The sequence below is a fragment of the Electrona antarctica genome, assembly GCF_951216825.1.
Source record: "Electrona antarctica genome assembly, chromosome: 14".
Lineage (NCBI taxonomy): Eukaryota > Metazoa > Chordata > Actinopteri > Myctophiformes > Myctophidae > Electrona > Electrona antarctica.
This window is the reverse complement of record NC_136795.1, coordinates 142,488-158,623: the sequence shown is the minus strand read 5'-3', so window position 1 is coordinate 158,623 and position 16,136 is coordinate 142,488. Positions and strand designations below refer to the sequence as shown.

At 44.1% G+C, this 16,136-nt stretch overlaps 1 protein-coding gene across 1 annotated transcript; it reads left to right on the top strand.

The window, feature by feature from the left end:
- The first annotated feature begins 1,178 nt into the window (after nt 1-1,178).
- pvalb8 (parvalbumin 8) lies at nt 1,179-12,536 on the top strand. The gene is made up of 5 exons (XM_079519960.1): nt 1,179-1,246; nt 2,964-3,031; nt 7,490-7,622; nt 10,209-10,318; nt 12,403-12,536. The coding sequence occupies exons 2-5, from the start codon at nt 2,971-2,973 to the stop codon at nt 12,426-12,428; spliced, it is 330 nt and encodes a 109-aa protein (XP_079376086.1). The 5' UTR covers nt 1,179-1,246; nt 2,964-2,970; the 3' UTR covers nt 12,429-12,536.
- The last annotated feature ends 3,600 nt before the right edge of the window (nt 12,537-16,136 follow it).

Genomic DNA, 16,136 nt, shown 5'->3' with positions numbered 1-16,136 from the left:
AGGAAGGAAGGACACACACACGGACGGAGTGCAAAACATACTCTCTCCCCATGCCTTCGGCCTGGTGGAGACAATGAAGTGTACTCGGATACGGATCGCAGTGCAATGTGAAAGCATTGAATACAGTTGTAATGAAGTGTACTCGGATACGGATCGCAGTGCAATGTGAAAGTATTGAATACAGTTGTAATGAAGTGTACTTGGATACGGATCGCAGTGCAATGTGAAAGCATTGAATACAGTTGTAATGAAGTGTACTCGGATACGGATCGCTGCAACGTGAAAGCATTGAATACAGTTGTAATGAAGTGTACTCGGATACGGATCGCTGCAACGTGAAAGCATTGAATACAGTTGTAATGAAGTGTACTCGGATACGGATCGCAGTTCAATGTGAAAGCATTGAATACAGTTGTAATGAAGTGTACTCGGGTGTGGAAGAATCAAGGCCAATGTGAATCATGGCCAGCGAGGACCAGGCAACCGTATTCGGGTATACAGTTGGAATCAAACTGTATCAGTGTGAAACTGTGAAAACACATAGCAGCACATCCACATGCAGTGCTATAGAGTATAGACTGTCATTGTGTTGCATCACTCACCTCAACTGTGACAATATGAGGACGGAGGGAGGGAGGGGGGAGTTTCTTCTTTTTTTTGTTGCAATTGGCACAATTTGTGTGTCTCTTTTGGCATTGCAGCCTGTAAGGAGATATGTGTATTATGTGGAGAGAGAGAGAGAGAGAGAGAGAGAGAGAGAGAGAGAGAGAGAGAGCATGTGTCAGTATTATATAATTCCAGAGGGGGGAGGGAGGGTTGGGCTTGACAGAGAGAGAGAGAGGGGGGGGGGGGGGGGGGGGGGGGGAGGGGGAGAAGGGTCTAATGCACTTATCACTTAATTTGCTATTTACAAGGGCGTTCCAGATGTCTATACACCTAACCTATGGTCCATGCATGGTCCGGTCTGCCTCGAGCGTTATAAATAGTAGAAGGTTAATTAGTTAGCTAAGAAACTCGATCGGGGGCGGGCAGTTCTTTTTTTTTTTTTTTTTTTAGAATTTGATCCATAGACAGGTAACTCAAGCGATCCCCCCTCATCATCATCATCATTGTCAGCGGCTGGTCAGAGCTATATAAAGTGTCCCAGGGACACACGGCACACACCACATAGCCTTAGACATTACTCTGGGAATCACCCGCTGCACACCGACCCGATCCGACCGGACTCCCAACACCTCCACCACCGGTGAGTTGAACATCTCTGCTCCGTCCAAATGCACCTCGGCTGCGGGAGAGACAGACAGGCAGAAAGACAGAGTCTCGCATGCAGGTGCATTGATGATGGATGTACTTTTATTTAGAATATGACAATGGACGGTGCTTCTCGACTTCAAAGAAACTTATCTGCTGTTATCGTCTCGTGTGTGTGTGTGTCTGAATTCTCTTTGGAAAATAAATACTTAATTGACAATAATGTCAGTCTGACTGTCTGCCTCACGTGGATATAACACATGTAGCCTACCTGTACACACAGAATAGATATCGGCAGCGTTCATTTGATTGATAGAAAACTTTATTAAGTTTGTAGAATAAGCAAGAAAGCACAGTTCAACTTGCTTCGTCTGCTAAGATTTTTTTTTTTTTTTTAAAGAACAAACTCCGAGAGTGTGGAACCAAATGGATCCGTCTGGGTCCATTGTGTTACCACTCTCAGAGTTAAATGGATACCGGTAGATTATAACTGAGGATTTGACTGTGCAGGTTAAAATATTCCTAAATACAGATGGAGCTGCATCATCATGCAGGCTGTAAGAATATTCCATGTTGCTGCATATGGTATCATGCAGCAGGTGAAAGAAATTAGGCGTTGAGGTTTGCCCTTTATTGCGCGCGTCAAAGACGAGTTGACTTTGCGTAAAACTAAAGATGTCCAAAGTACAAACTCGAATGAAAAGCAAGAATGTCCACTGTCTTGTTCAGGCTCACCTTCAGCCATGCAAGGGGAAATGCGTGGATTGCGTTTAGCCTATATGGATGAACTATAGCCTACTTTAATGTTAAAAGTGACAATTATTTATTGACGAAAATGCAATGGTCATGAGTTTTACGCATGGAGGCAGTTTGCGCAGCTGTCGTCTACTATGATGATACGAAATATTCTCAGAATCTGCTTCATTGTCACATGACAGGTTTACAAAGTGTAGAGAGAAGAAGTGAGTGACATTAATTTTCATACAAGCTCCCATAATTTGCAGTCTTTTTTCAGGAAAAGGGAGGAAGAAGAATATTGATAGAAAAAAAAACCCTAAACAATTATTAAAGATACAAAAACGGTTATATAGAATTCAAATAGTTCTGATTACAAGTGGACTAACTTATTTAGATTAAGTGTGAAGGCATATCATATATTTTCACTGCACTCCTGAAAAATATTTGATAATGATATACCTTAATGCACCTGTGTGTGCGTGTGTAATTCACAGTGGTGCTCTCTCTCTCTCTCTCTCTCCCCCTCTCTCTCTCTCTCCCAACAGCATTTCTCTCTCTCTCTCTCTCTCTCTCTCAACAGCATTACAATGTCTCTCTCTCTCTCTCTCTCAACAGCATTACAATGTCTCTCTCTCCCTCTCTCTCCAACAGCATTACAATGTCTCTCTCTCCCCCTCTCTCTCCAACAGCATTACAATGTCTCTCTCTCCCTCTCTCTCTCTCCAACAGCATTACAATGTGTGTCTCTCTCTCTCTCTCTCTCTCTCTCTCTCTCTCTCTCTCTCTCTCTCTCTCTCTCTCTCTCTCTCCTCTCTCTCTCTCTCTCTCTCTCTCTCTCTCTCTCTCTCTCTCTCTCTCTCTCTCTCTCTCTCTCTCTCTCTCTCCCCAACAGCATTACAATGTCTCTCTCTCCCTCTCTCTCTCTCTCCAACAGCATTACAATGTCTCTCTCTCCCTCTCTCTCTCTCCAACAGCATTACAATGTCTCTCTCCTCCATCCTGTCTGCGGACGCCATCGCCAGTGCTATCAAGGACTGCCAAGGTATCGTCTGACTCAGCCGGCCTGCGGCGCTTCTGGACTTACTTTCTGTCATTACAGCACTGGATAAAATAACTACAGTATACTTTTACTCACGTTAAAGTACTGTAGACACATTTTGAGGATTATTCCCCCCCCCCCCCCAACACACTTCACTGGAGTATTAGCCTATTTCCAATCTTCAGTACTTTTACTTCTCACCTCGGAGGCAAATATTGTACTTTTACTTCTCACCTCGGAGGCAAATATTGTACTTTTACTTCTCACCTCGGAGGCAAATATTGTACTTTTACTTCTCACCTCAGAGGCAAATATTGTACTTTTACTTCTCACCTCGGAGGCAAATATTGTACTTTTACTTCTCACCTCAGAGGCAAATATTGTACTTTTACTTCTCACCTCAGAGGCAAATATTGTACTTTTACTTCTCACCTCGGAGGCAAATATTGTACTTTTACTTCTCACCTCAGAGGCAAATATTGTACTTTTACTTCTCACATCGGAGGCAAATATTGTACTTTTACTTCTCACCTCGGAGGCAAATATTGTACTTTTACTTCTCACCTCAGAGGCAAATATTGTACTTTTACTTCTCACCTCGGAGGCAAATATTGTACTTTTACTTCTCACCTCAGAGGCAAATATTGTACTTTTACTTCTCACCTCAGAGGCAAATATTGTACTTTTACTTCTCACCTCAGAGGCAAATATTGTACTTTTACTTCTCACCTCGGAGGCAAATATTGTACTTTTACTTCTCACCTCGGAGGCAAATATTGTACTTTTACTTCTCACCTCAGAGGCAAATATTGTACTTTTACTTCTCACCTCAGAGGCAAATATTGTACTTTTACTTCTCACCTCAGAGGCAAATATTGTACTTTTACTTCTCACCTCGGAGGCAAATATTGTACTTTTACTTCTCACCTCAGAGGCAAATATTGTACTTTTACTTCTCACCTCAGAGGCAAATATTGTACTTTTACTTCTCACCTCAGAGGCAAATATTGTACTTTTACTTCTCACCTCAGAGGCAAATATTGTACTTTTACTTCTCACCTCAGAGGCAAATATTGTACTTTTACTTCTCACCTCAGAGGCAAATATTGTACTTTTGCTCCACTACAATTATTTGAAAACTTTATAGCCACTTTGTAGATTTTGATTATTATTACAAAATGTACATTAACACAAGCATGTGTTGCGATGCGATGCATTGTGAGCTTGTACATCTGCTACCCCCCCCCCCCCCCCCCCCAAACAAATAAAATAAAATAAACAATAAAATAAAATAAAGAAAAACTAAATATATATAACAAATATAGGCCTATACATTTAACTTTTGGTACTTCAAGTACATTTTGATGGCAATACTTTTTTACTTTAACACAAGTACAAAGTACTTCTATACATTTCAGTATACTAAAAACGTGAGTATATACATATACCAGCACTGCAGTACAGTCTGGGCCACGGCCAGTCATCTCGGCATGCAGGCTATCCTATAGCCTATAGGATATTAGTCTGGGCCACGGCCAGTCATCTCTGAATGCAGGCTATCCTATAGCCTATAGGATATTAGTCTGGGCCACGGCCAGTCATCTCTGAATGCAGGCCATCCTATAGCCTATAGGATATTAGTCTGGGCCACGGCCAGTCATCTCTGCATGCAGGCCATCCTATAGCCTATAGGATATTAGTCTGGGCCACGGCCAGTCATCTCTGCATGCAGGCTATCCTATAGCCTATAGGATATTAGTCAGGGCCACGGCCAGTCATCTCTGCATGCAGGCTATCCTATAGCCTATAGGATATTAGTCTGGGCCACGGCCAGTCATCTCTGCATGCAGGCTATCCTATAGCCTATAGGATATTAGTCAGGGCCACGGCCAGTCATCTCTGCATGCAGGCTATCCTATAGCCTATAGGATATTAGTCTGGGCCACGGCCAGTCATCTCTGCATGCAGGCTATCCTATAGCCTATAGGATATTAGTCAGGGCCACGGCCAGTCATCTCTGCATGCAGGCTATCCTATAGCCTATAGGATATTAGTCAGGGCCACGGCCAGTCATCTCGGCATGCAGGCTATCCTATAGCCTATAGGATATTAGTCAGGGCCACGGCCAGTCATCTCTGCATGCAGGCCATCCTATAGCCTATAGGATATTAGTCTGGGCCACGGCCAGTCATCTCTGCATGCAGGCTATCCTATAGCCTATAGGATATTAGTCTGGGCCACGGCCAGTCATCTCTGCATGCAGGCTATCCTATAGCCTATAGGATATTAGTCAGGGCCACGGCCAGTCATCTCTGCATGCAGGCTATCCTATAGCCTATAGGATATTAGTCTGGGCCACGGCCAGTCATCTCGGCATGCAGGCTATCCTATAGCCTATAGGATATTAGTCTGGGCCACGGCCAGTCATCTCTGCATGCAGGCTATCCTATAGCCTATAGGAGATTAGTCTGGGCCACGGCCAGTCATCTCGGCATGCAGGCTATCCTATAGTAGGATATTAGTCTGGGCCACGGCCAGACATCTCTGCATGCAGGCCATCCTATAGCCTATAGGAGATTAGTCTGGGCCACGGCCAGTCATCTCGGCATGCAGGCCATCCTATAGCCTAGTAGGATATTCATTGCAGAATTAAAGGGATATTTCAATTTCAACTTCTGGTCATTTTATCGTCTACTGCAGTTTAATAACCCATGCAGGAGGAGGAGGCCGGGGGAGACTTAAAACATCAAAAATAATTATTACAAATACAGTAAAACAGTAAATGAAAAAATAAAATAAAAAAACACGGCCCTCTCTCGTATTAGAAGTCAACATAAAAAAGGACGGATGTTTTCGATGATTCTATCATAGTTAAAATGGAGTTTGAAGATATCCACTTAAACAATACCGCAGTCAATACTTAGTAAACTTGATCATCGGCTCTGTACAAGGTTTGCTCTTTTTTCCCTTTACACCTCTTTGCAGAAAATAGCCGATCTACAAGATCACTACACCTCGCAGCGCAAGGCGTTGTGAGCTTGTAGATCTGCTATTTTTTGGCTAAATTCTAATCAGATTAGGTATGCTAGGGTTCATATAAGGGATTATATTGGGTTTGTATAAGAAGATGGCGGGGCAGTTAAAATTAATATCAAATATATAATTACTGAATCAAGCAACTTAATAAAAACTGTCTGGGGTGTTCACATAAGCCTGAGTAGACCATAAAATGACCAAAGGTTGATTTGTGTGTGTGTGTGTAAAATATCCCTTTAATAGAATAGTTAACATTTAAATAAATAAATAAATGGTGCTGTCAGCGATAGAAGAAACGTGCTTACGTTATATCGACACTGTTAATTAAATATGCACATCATGCATATTTAATATGGTGGAAAACCTGAACAAGACTCAAGAAGTAGCCGAGCCTAATAGGCCTGCTCCGACTCTTAATTAATTAAAAGCAGTGTAGATTAGAGAGAGATACTCTTACAAGTCCTGGATTCAATAGTTCACCAGAGTAAAATTACCCTGTTGGCATAAAACCATACTTTAGGCCTGACGTCGACATTTTAAAAATGTCTTCTAAATCAGGGGTTCTCAACGTTTTTGGCCGGGGACCCCCGGAAATGCTTTGGCAATGTCTCGGGACAGCTAGAATAGCTGTCCCGAGTAGCTAGAATGTTTTCAAATACTTGCAGTGGAGTATAAATATTTCATAGTTTTTATTAAAGGTATATTCAGTGATTTCACTTAATTCAAATATCACTTATTTTTTCTTAATCTTTGGATAATCCTCCCTACTATAGAGTGTGCTGACAAGGAGTTCCTCCCTGTCCCCAGTGAGCCCCTGGGGTCAAAAAACCCTAGTTTCAGTTTGGGCTTTGGGTGGCAAAGCCTTCATCCAATCAGGATGAGAGGGGCCTTCCTCCTATCATGATCGAGTGGGGCGGGCCTTGTTGCACGTCCTGTTGGTCTGTTGTACTTCCCCCACTGTAGAGCGTGCATGTGCACATCTTGTTACCAGGGCAGACCAGGGTTTTTTCCAAATCACCCAAATCACTGAATGCTCCTTTAATAGTCCATTGGATGCAAACATTAAATTCCCATTGACAATGCATGGAGAATGTACGTCATATGTGGACGAGCAAATCGACATGTCACGTCATGATGGTGTACGACTTAACAACAGTATACTGGAGTAAATGTAGGCTACTCTGTAACTTTCCAATGCACCAACTACCAAGGGTAAACACAGTGACCTTTGTGTCGGCTACAGTAGCATTCATCTCTGTCAAACAAAGCACAATACAGCCTGTTTTTCATCTTGTGAACTGACCTCTCCTCTCCTCTCCTCTCCTCTCCTCCCCTCCCGTCCGCTCCCCTCCCCTCCCCTCTCCTCTCCTCTCCTCCCCTCCCGGTCCGGTCCCCTCCCCTCCCCTCCCTTCTCCCCTCCCCTAGCACCGGACTCTTTCAACTGTAAGAAGTTCTTCGAGACGTGCGGTCTAACCAAGAAAAGCCCCGGCGAGATTAAGAACGTCTTCGGTATCCTCGACAACGATGCCAGCGGTTTCATCGAGGAGGAGGAGCTCAAGTGAGTTTAGGAAGCAACGCATATAAGCTCGAAAAGTATAGTAGATCTGTTATTTTTGTGTTTGTTAATTTGAATTGAATGAAAAGTAACAGTATTAGACATTGAGGTTTCCACCGACAGAGACATTAGCGATGGCAAGCTGTCCTTCTCACCCATAGATCGGCAAAATTGTCAGGGAGGTGTCTCTGTGTTGTTTACGACCGTCAGTCTCTCATATTTGATACCGGCATACCGTCTGTTTCTAGCAAAAATGTAACTAATTCAGCAGCAGTAACATTAGCGTTTTCTCTCAGTCAGTTGATTCTTCATATCCATATGAGTGAAACGGCCGGGATGACATGTTTATTTTTCAAACACAGCTCTTATATAAGGCGATCTAAAATCCCCCTATGGGGATTACAATGCAAATAAAAAGTACATGAACACTCTCTACCGATATTGACGTCAGACTTCGGTGCTCTATTGAGATGCATGTTAAATAATGGGATTTCTCCATATAAATAATCAATCATTTCAGTAGCAAGAGCTTCAAAATGTCTTCTAAAACCAGTCAACCAGGCCTGCAGTAGGCTATGCACTGGACAAATGTGCATGATATTATTTCAGTAAACTAGAAATACAAGGACATATTAGAGGAACAGTATCCAACGCAATAAACTTTAACGACCATCGACCAGGAGTTTTCATGTAATGCACAGTAAGAGAAGTAAGTGATTAGTGTTATTGCCATCACCTGGGTGGGTCAGTCGTGTAACATTTCCGACGTTAAGCTGTGTATGTGTTGAACAACACAGCCATGACGTTAAGCTGTGTATGTGTTGAACAACACAGCCATGACGTTAAGCTGTGTATGTGTTGAACAACACAGCCATGACGAACAACACAGCCACAGCAATGCAAAATAACACTGACAGCTACGAAGTGACAAAAGCTTGCCATCCTTAGCAACGGTTGCTAAACTATTATTAGGATTGGCATTGGACAATGGCTTGTGGGGTGGGGTTCGGGAACTTGGGAAGGGCTAATTATGCAACTGAACAAAAAGCTATGATACATCACTAGTTTGTACACACTCATTTCACAATAGAGGTAACCTCTTTATCCTAAAATACATTTTAATCTCCTTTTAATCTCTTTCAAGCTGGCAATTAGCACATTTTAAATTCAATCTTATTTTTACCCACACAGTTTTCCAAAAACAATAGCTAAAATGGGCCGATCCACAAGCTCACATCGCGTTGCGACGTGTGCTTGTAGATCAGCTGTTTTCACCATGAATCTGTTGCAGGTGTGTCTAGGCTACCAGACAGTGTGTGTGCCTTGGGCAAAGTATGTAAAACACTGCTGTTTAGAGGCTAAACCAGGGGAAGGCAACCTTTAGCACCGGTGCCAACATTGGCACAGAGGAGGGTGATCACTGGCACACTGGCATGAGTGTGAGAGAGGATTTAAAATAAACTATTTAAAAAATAAATTAGTCAAATAAATAAGGTCCCTCACATGTGTAATATTGTGTATGTAAATTACATCCTGCACATAATGGTACATTCATTAAAAGTCTGAACTCTGACTGGGGAGAGAGAGTGGGAGATATGTGAGGGTTTTTGCTTATTGCTGGGTCTAATGATCATTATAACAATGTGAAAGAAAATATTTTAAAAGAACGGAAAAGGTTATATTCGTGGACAATCAAAATATGTTGGCATTTTTCATGTGGTGTCAATTAAAATGGATGTTGACAGACATGACACCCTGACCATCTAGAAAATAAAAACATGGCACTTCACTTCAAAAAGGTTGCAGACCCCTACAACACACTTCACCACCAGGGGGCATCACAAATGCTACAAAATGTCAGTGTTTGTTGCAGAAACAAGCTTTAAATCTCAGAGTTTTTGATCGAGTCAAATCCAGTTTACTAAGTCTACAGAGTTTATACAGCCCTGGTTGGGCAACCCGGCCTGGCGGAGATAATGTGCTCTGGCCTGGGGAGTGTATACTTTTTGAGTGGATCAGTGTGTCCTATATAGGACAGTGATTCTCAAAGTGGGGTCAGGGGTCGCCAAGGGGTCCTTGGAGGGATGCCAGGGGGTCCCCAGCAAAGGTGTAGGACTTTAACATAGCATCACAATCATCTTAACCACTTTACCCATTTATATGTTGGCTGTTATACAAACAGCAGATATACAAACTGGTTGGATAAAAAACTTTTTTTATTGAATAATATGGAATGCTCGGGTGAAGTTCTAACATCCATGGCCCCGGGAGTAAGCACTTTATATCTGAAATGTGAACATTAATATACACGTTAATGTTGCAAATGTACTAAGGCACTCAAAACAGGGTGAAGTCGCATCTTGACTGTCATGATTATGACGTCACATGAAAACATTTGAAATCCCTGGCAAAAACTCTTTTCAGATGGGGGTCAGCAGCCAAAACACACATCAATATTGGGGTCCTTAATGACGTGAAAAAGTTGACAACCACTGTCCCCGGATCTCCAGTGTGTGTTGGTGTTACCTGTGTAGTCTACCCAGCAGGTTGTTGACAGTGTGGTTGTGTTTCTGTACCTTCTCTCCCCAGGTTCTTCCTGCAGAGGTTCGTCCCCGGGGCTCGGGTTCTGAGCGACAAAGAGACCAAGGCCTTCATGTGCGCCGCCGATGACGACAGTGACGGCAAGATCGGAGTAGAAGGTCAGTCTGTCAGAGAGAGAGACTTTATACACACCGTTCATTTCAACTAAACGGACCATGAGACCCTCTATAGCAGCCAAGTGGTTTTCAACCCTTTTCAAATCAAGGTCCATTATTGGGCATTCGAGCCACGGACCACCATTTAGCCTCTCAGACCCAAAACGTGGATTATTTTGTTGTCGTTGAATACGATTTTGTCCACATTTCCATGCTGTATTGATGTTGGTACCATTAGGAGAGAAAACAGGCAAATGTTCAAAATCAAAAATAACAATTCTTCTACATTCTCTAATATTGTGGAGACTTCTTCTAAACTAAGTAATGTAGATGTTTAACAGACAGACCCATAAGGGTCCATTTGGTTTCATTTTACACTCTCAAGAGTTAAAGATCTATATAAGGGTGCATTTGGTTACCAACTCTCCATCATTTAGCTGGGGGGCCATGCCTGGAACCCGCTCTTCAAGGACACACTGGTGGTCCCCGGAGACCACTGGTGGTCCCTCTGGGCCACTGGTGGTCCCCCCGGGCCACTGGTGGTCCCCGGAGACCACTGGTGGTCCCCCCGGGCCACTGGTGGTCCCCGGACCACTGGTGGTCCCCCCGGGCCACTGGTTTGAGAACCACTGCTTTAATAAGCTGAGCTTGTTTTCCAGTTCAGGTTATAAACTCCAGAAGGGTAAAACATGGCAGGCTGTGTCAGGCTTACCTTATAGTACACTGTGACGTGGCTTTGTTGTTAGATTTGTGGTGTTACTGTTGACTGCTGCCTGTGTTTGTACATTGACACACAGCAATAGTTCTGGACACACCTAGCGCACGCGCGCACACACACACACACACACACAAACAAATGTGATTAGCTGCAGCTGTGCTGCTCACTAGACTGCCATGTTTGTAGTTTTTATTAAAACCTGAACTGGAAAACAAAACTACAAAATCAGCCCATAGGTTTCATCCTAGCTCCTGTGATTCAGAGAGGGAAAAAAAGTAATTAACACCCTAATCAGTGGACCCTAATCAGAGCCGAATGAAAATGAAGGATTTGTTTTTATTTATTTTGTGCTGCGTACAGTACTCTGTTTCTCAGAGAGAGAGCGAGAGTGCATGTGAGTGCTCACTTTCTGATCACCAGCATTTGACAGTTTGACTGCTCTTTTTTTGGGCGTGACGGGTCAAAAGTTGTCAACCTTTATTTTTATTCAGTATTCCCTTTTCCAAATGTTTCCAAATATAGCAGATCTACAAGCTCACAAACATCACATGCAATGTGTTGGGCGTGTCATTGTGGACCAAACGTTGTATTTAAAGACTAATAGTTAAGGGCTTCATTACTGTAACTATAAAACTTAATAATATGGTTCACCTTGGTAGGACTACTAGGTGTGTGTGTTTGTGTGTGTGTGTGTGTGTGTGTGTGTGTGTGCACTGTGCCAGCCAACTCACCATTTATAAAACTAAACAATATATTTATGTAGTGTAGTTTAGTGCCTGGTGTGTGTGTGTGTGTGTGTGTGTGTGTGTGTGTGTGTGTGTGTGTGTGTGTGTGTGTGTGTGTGTGTGTGTGTGTGTGTGCACGCACTGTGCTAGCCAACTCACCATTTATAAAACTATATATTTATGTAGTGTAGTTTAGTGCCTGCCTGCCTGGTGTGTGTGTGTGTGTGTGTGTGTGTGTGTGTGTGTGTGTGCGCGCGTGTGTGTGCACGGTGCCTGCCTGGTGTGTGTGCACTAGCTCTGCCACTGGTAGTATCAAGTGAAGACAGACAGGAAAGAGGGAGACACGCAGCAAAGGTCGTCATGAACGGGACTCGAACATCAAATCAAATCAAGCTTTATTTATATATAGCACATTTAAAACAATCGAGATTGACCAAAGTGCTTTACACAATAAAATCTAGAAACGGTTATGCATACAAAATACAAATACATCAAACAAGTAACAAGAAATGAAACAGTTCAAATTACATGGAAAATAAAAAATCAGTGCGACGGACAAGACCAAGTCTTGTACGAGCATATTGATGACCTCTGATCCAAAGCGATGCATGCCTCCTCCTCACGGTCTCTCCTCTCCTCCACAGAGTTCCAGGCCATGGTCTTGTCCTAAACATCTGGACCCTGACCCTGTTTCTCCAGCACCTTCGCCCACGCCTTGACCTGATGACCCACACCCATATCCACCCACCCATCTCCATCCACCTCCACCCATCTCCACCCATCCATCTCCATCCACCCACCCATCTCCACCCACCCATCTATCCACCCACCTCCACCCTCCCATCTCCATCCACCCACCCATCTCCACCCACCCATCTCCATCCACCCACCCATCTCCACCCACCCATCTCCATCCACCCACCCATCTCCACCCACCCATCTATCCACCCACCTCCACCCATCCATCTCCATCCACCTCCACCCTGTCGGACTGTAGTTCGTTCAGAGGGTCATCTTGTCTCCGTCTACATAGATAGATCAAATCCTTTTGAATTTTATTTATTTTTTTGTTGGTCATTCCTGTCATCGTTTTACAAGCGCGCTCCGCTCCGGTCGATGGATCGACATCCAGCCCATGCAGCTCCATGTTTTTAAGTTTGGATTTTTGTTTTTTTTGTTTCGTACTGTTGTACGTGTTTTAGACAGATCATACCTCCTCAACGCATTTTGACCACAATGATGCAAAATGTACCAAATCACCAAAAAGTACTGAGAAAATAAATAAATGAATAAATCCAAATCAGTGCATATTGTCCGCGTCTTTCTGTCTGCTGGCTTTTATGTCAGGATGAACCAGTGTTGTTTTTGGCTGCAAATTTTGGTTTTAGTTTTAGTCATAGTCTCTTGAATAGTTTTCATTGAGTCTTAGTCACATTTTAGTCACCTGGAATGTTTTAGTGTTAGTCTAGTTTTAGTCGACTAAATGTCATACGATTTTAGTCCACTAAATCTACAGTTGATTTAGTCGACTAAAATGTATTTTGGCGGGCCTTGATGCCATCGTAATGACTGATTTTACACTTAAAGCACACAACGCGTCGCGCTGCGACGCGCTGTGTGCTTGTAGATCTGCTATTTTCAGCATGCACCAAGTGTAAAATGACTTATAGTGGATCTCTTGTCCACTAGTCCTTTCCTAACAGTTTAGTCTAGTTTGTATTTGTTGACAAAATTGTCAATACATTTAGTCTTAGTTTTAGTCATCATAGCTTAGTTTTCATGTAGTTTCCATGTAGTTTTCGTCAGTGAAAAAAGGTAGTCGACGAACATTTTTCATCTTAGTTTTAGTCGACGAAATCAACACTGGGATGAACTGTAACGCTGATATGTGACATGTTGTTCAGTAGGCCTCAGGCTTCATACACACATACAGAACAACTGTGCTGTGCTCTGCCTGTGTTTCATGGCCGCCTCAATGCTTCTCCAATGGAAGTCACATGGTTTGACCAAACACTTGTGTTTGATTGCCCCCCCCCCCCCCTCCCCCCATCACACACAACTGTTTGGTCAAACCACGTGACTTCCATTGGAAAAGCATTGAGGCGGCCATGAAACACGGACAGCACAGAGCATGTTCGTCTGATATATGATATATTTGATGCGGGGGAGGGGGGGGCAATCAAACAAGTGTTTGGTCAAACCATGTGACTTCCATTGGAAACCGTGAGGTACCCAGTTCGATCCCTGTGGGCTCCCCCAAAGTTAGTGTCCAAGTGTCCTTGAGCAAGACACTGAACCCCTAATTGCTCCCGATGTGCAGGTTGGTGCCTTGCATGGTTTCCGCCGCCATCGCTGTGTGAATGTGTGTGTGAATGGGTGAATGTGATGCACAATATGTAAAGCGCCTTGGACACGATATAAAAGCACCAATTACTGTACCATTTATACACGTTCCTTTCTCTTGTGAGGTTTCATTTTTTTGTCTTCAATAATAATGCCATATGATCCACAAAAATAAAAGTTTATTAGACAACAATATAGAAGTGATGACCTAACCACAGATACAGTGTGTGTGTGTGTGTGCGCGTGCGTGCGTGCGTGCGTGCGTGCGTGCATGCATGCGTGTGTGTGTGTGTGTGGAGGAGGAGGCGTAAGGTCCCACTGGCCAGGGAGTTAGAGCCGGAGGAAACCCAGCGGGAAACTGGACACCCGCTCCGCTGGATTTGGGGTTTGGTCGGACTGGCCAGACCTAAATGACCTCTGTGTCCGCACTGGAGTGTCCCTGGAGTGGGTGCCGTCTGACTCAGAGACTGTGGTGAGGGTCTCCGAGGACATTATAACTGACCCCCTCACCCAGGTCAGGGCAACGGTCACCTATGCTGGACACAGTCACCTGCTAACAGCTACAGGTGCCAGACGAGTCCTCATGGATGTACACCAGCACCAACAACAACACTGGACTGGACTAAAACTCCAAGGGAAGCTCACATGTCTTCCCCATGCTGATCACTCCGTTTCACACGCATTCATCAAGAACACGGCGACTGTGGCTCAAGAGGTAGAGCAGGTCGTCCATGGGTCGGCGGTTTGAATCCCGGCTCCTCCTGTCTACATGTCGAAGTGTCCTTGGGCAAGACACTGAACCTTGCATGGCTTCCGCCGCAATCGGTGTATGAATGTGTGTGTGAATGGGTGAATGTAATGCACAATCTATGTAAAGCGCCTTGGATAAAGGCGCTATATAAATGCACCATTTACCATTTTAACACTGCACTCAATGAGGACATTATCACATTCACAGTTAAGGCCAGACTACAAGTCCTTCCCACCAGACTCAATCTATTCATCTGGTTCCCCACCACTCAGGTCCCTCATTGCTTGCACCACACCACAGAACAGATCACTGAAACACTGTCACACATCTTGAATGGATGTTATGGGGGCGGCTCCAAACCGACCGCAGCTTAAATAGGTGAAAAATCAACTGCGACGGAACGGGCTGCGATGCGATTATTGTTTCTTAAAAAAGGCCCTGTGCGGCCGCACCACTCGCACTACCCTTAAAGCGGCCCTGCGCATGCATATAGTGATATGGTCATATGGCAGATCGAGTGGCAAATCGAGTGGCAAAGTGAGTGACAAAGTGAATTTAATGTTGTTTAAAGTCATTTCATGCAATGAAATAGGACTTTTCTGTTTGGATGTATGGACTTTCAAGGCCAGAAAGTAGTTTTTTGCCACAGTACGCATTCCCGCATAACTTCCTGGTATGATGATGATGTCACGCGCATACCCTCTATTGTGGTGTCTCTGCTATAATTGGCAGCTGTCATATGTAGCGGAGACGCTGTTGTGTCCTTGTATGCATATCCTTTGTGTGGACATAAATAAATGGTTAAAATGTGTGTGTGTGTGTGTGTGTGTGTGTGTGTGTGTGTGTGTGTGTGTGTGTGTGTGTGTGTGTGTGTGTGTGTGTGTGTGTGTGTGTGTGTGTGTGTGTGTGTGTGTGTGCTACAGATCAGGTGTGTGTGTGTGTGTGTGTGTGTGTGTGTGTGTGTGTGTGTGTGTGTGTGTGTGTGTGTGTGTGTGTGTTGGGGGTCCTTCCGTCACTAAACCGTAGCGCTGCTTTAGAAGAAGGCGTCCATGTAGAACGGGCGTCACGGGGCTTAAAGGGTTAAGGAACATCCTTCGGGGTTGGTTTACAACGCTGAGCTCTGCATGATGACACCTGATCTGTAGCGCACACACACACACACGCACACGCACGCACACCTGATCTGTAGTGCACACACACACACACACACACACACACACACCTGATCTGTAGCGCACACACACACACACGCACACGCACGCACACGCACGCACACGCACACAC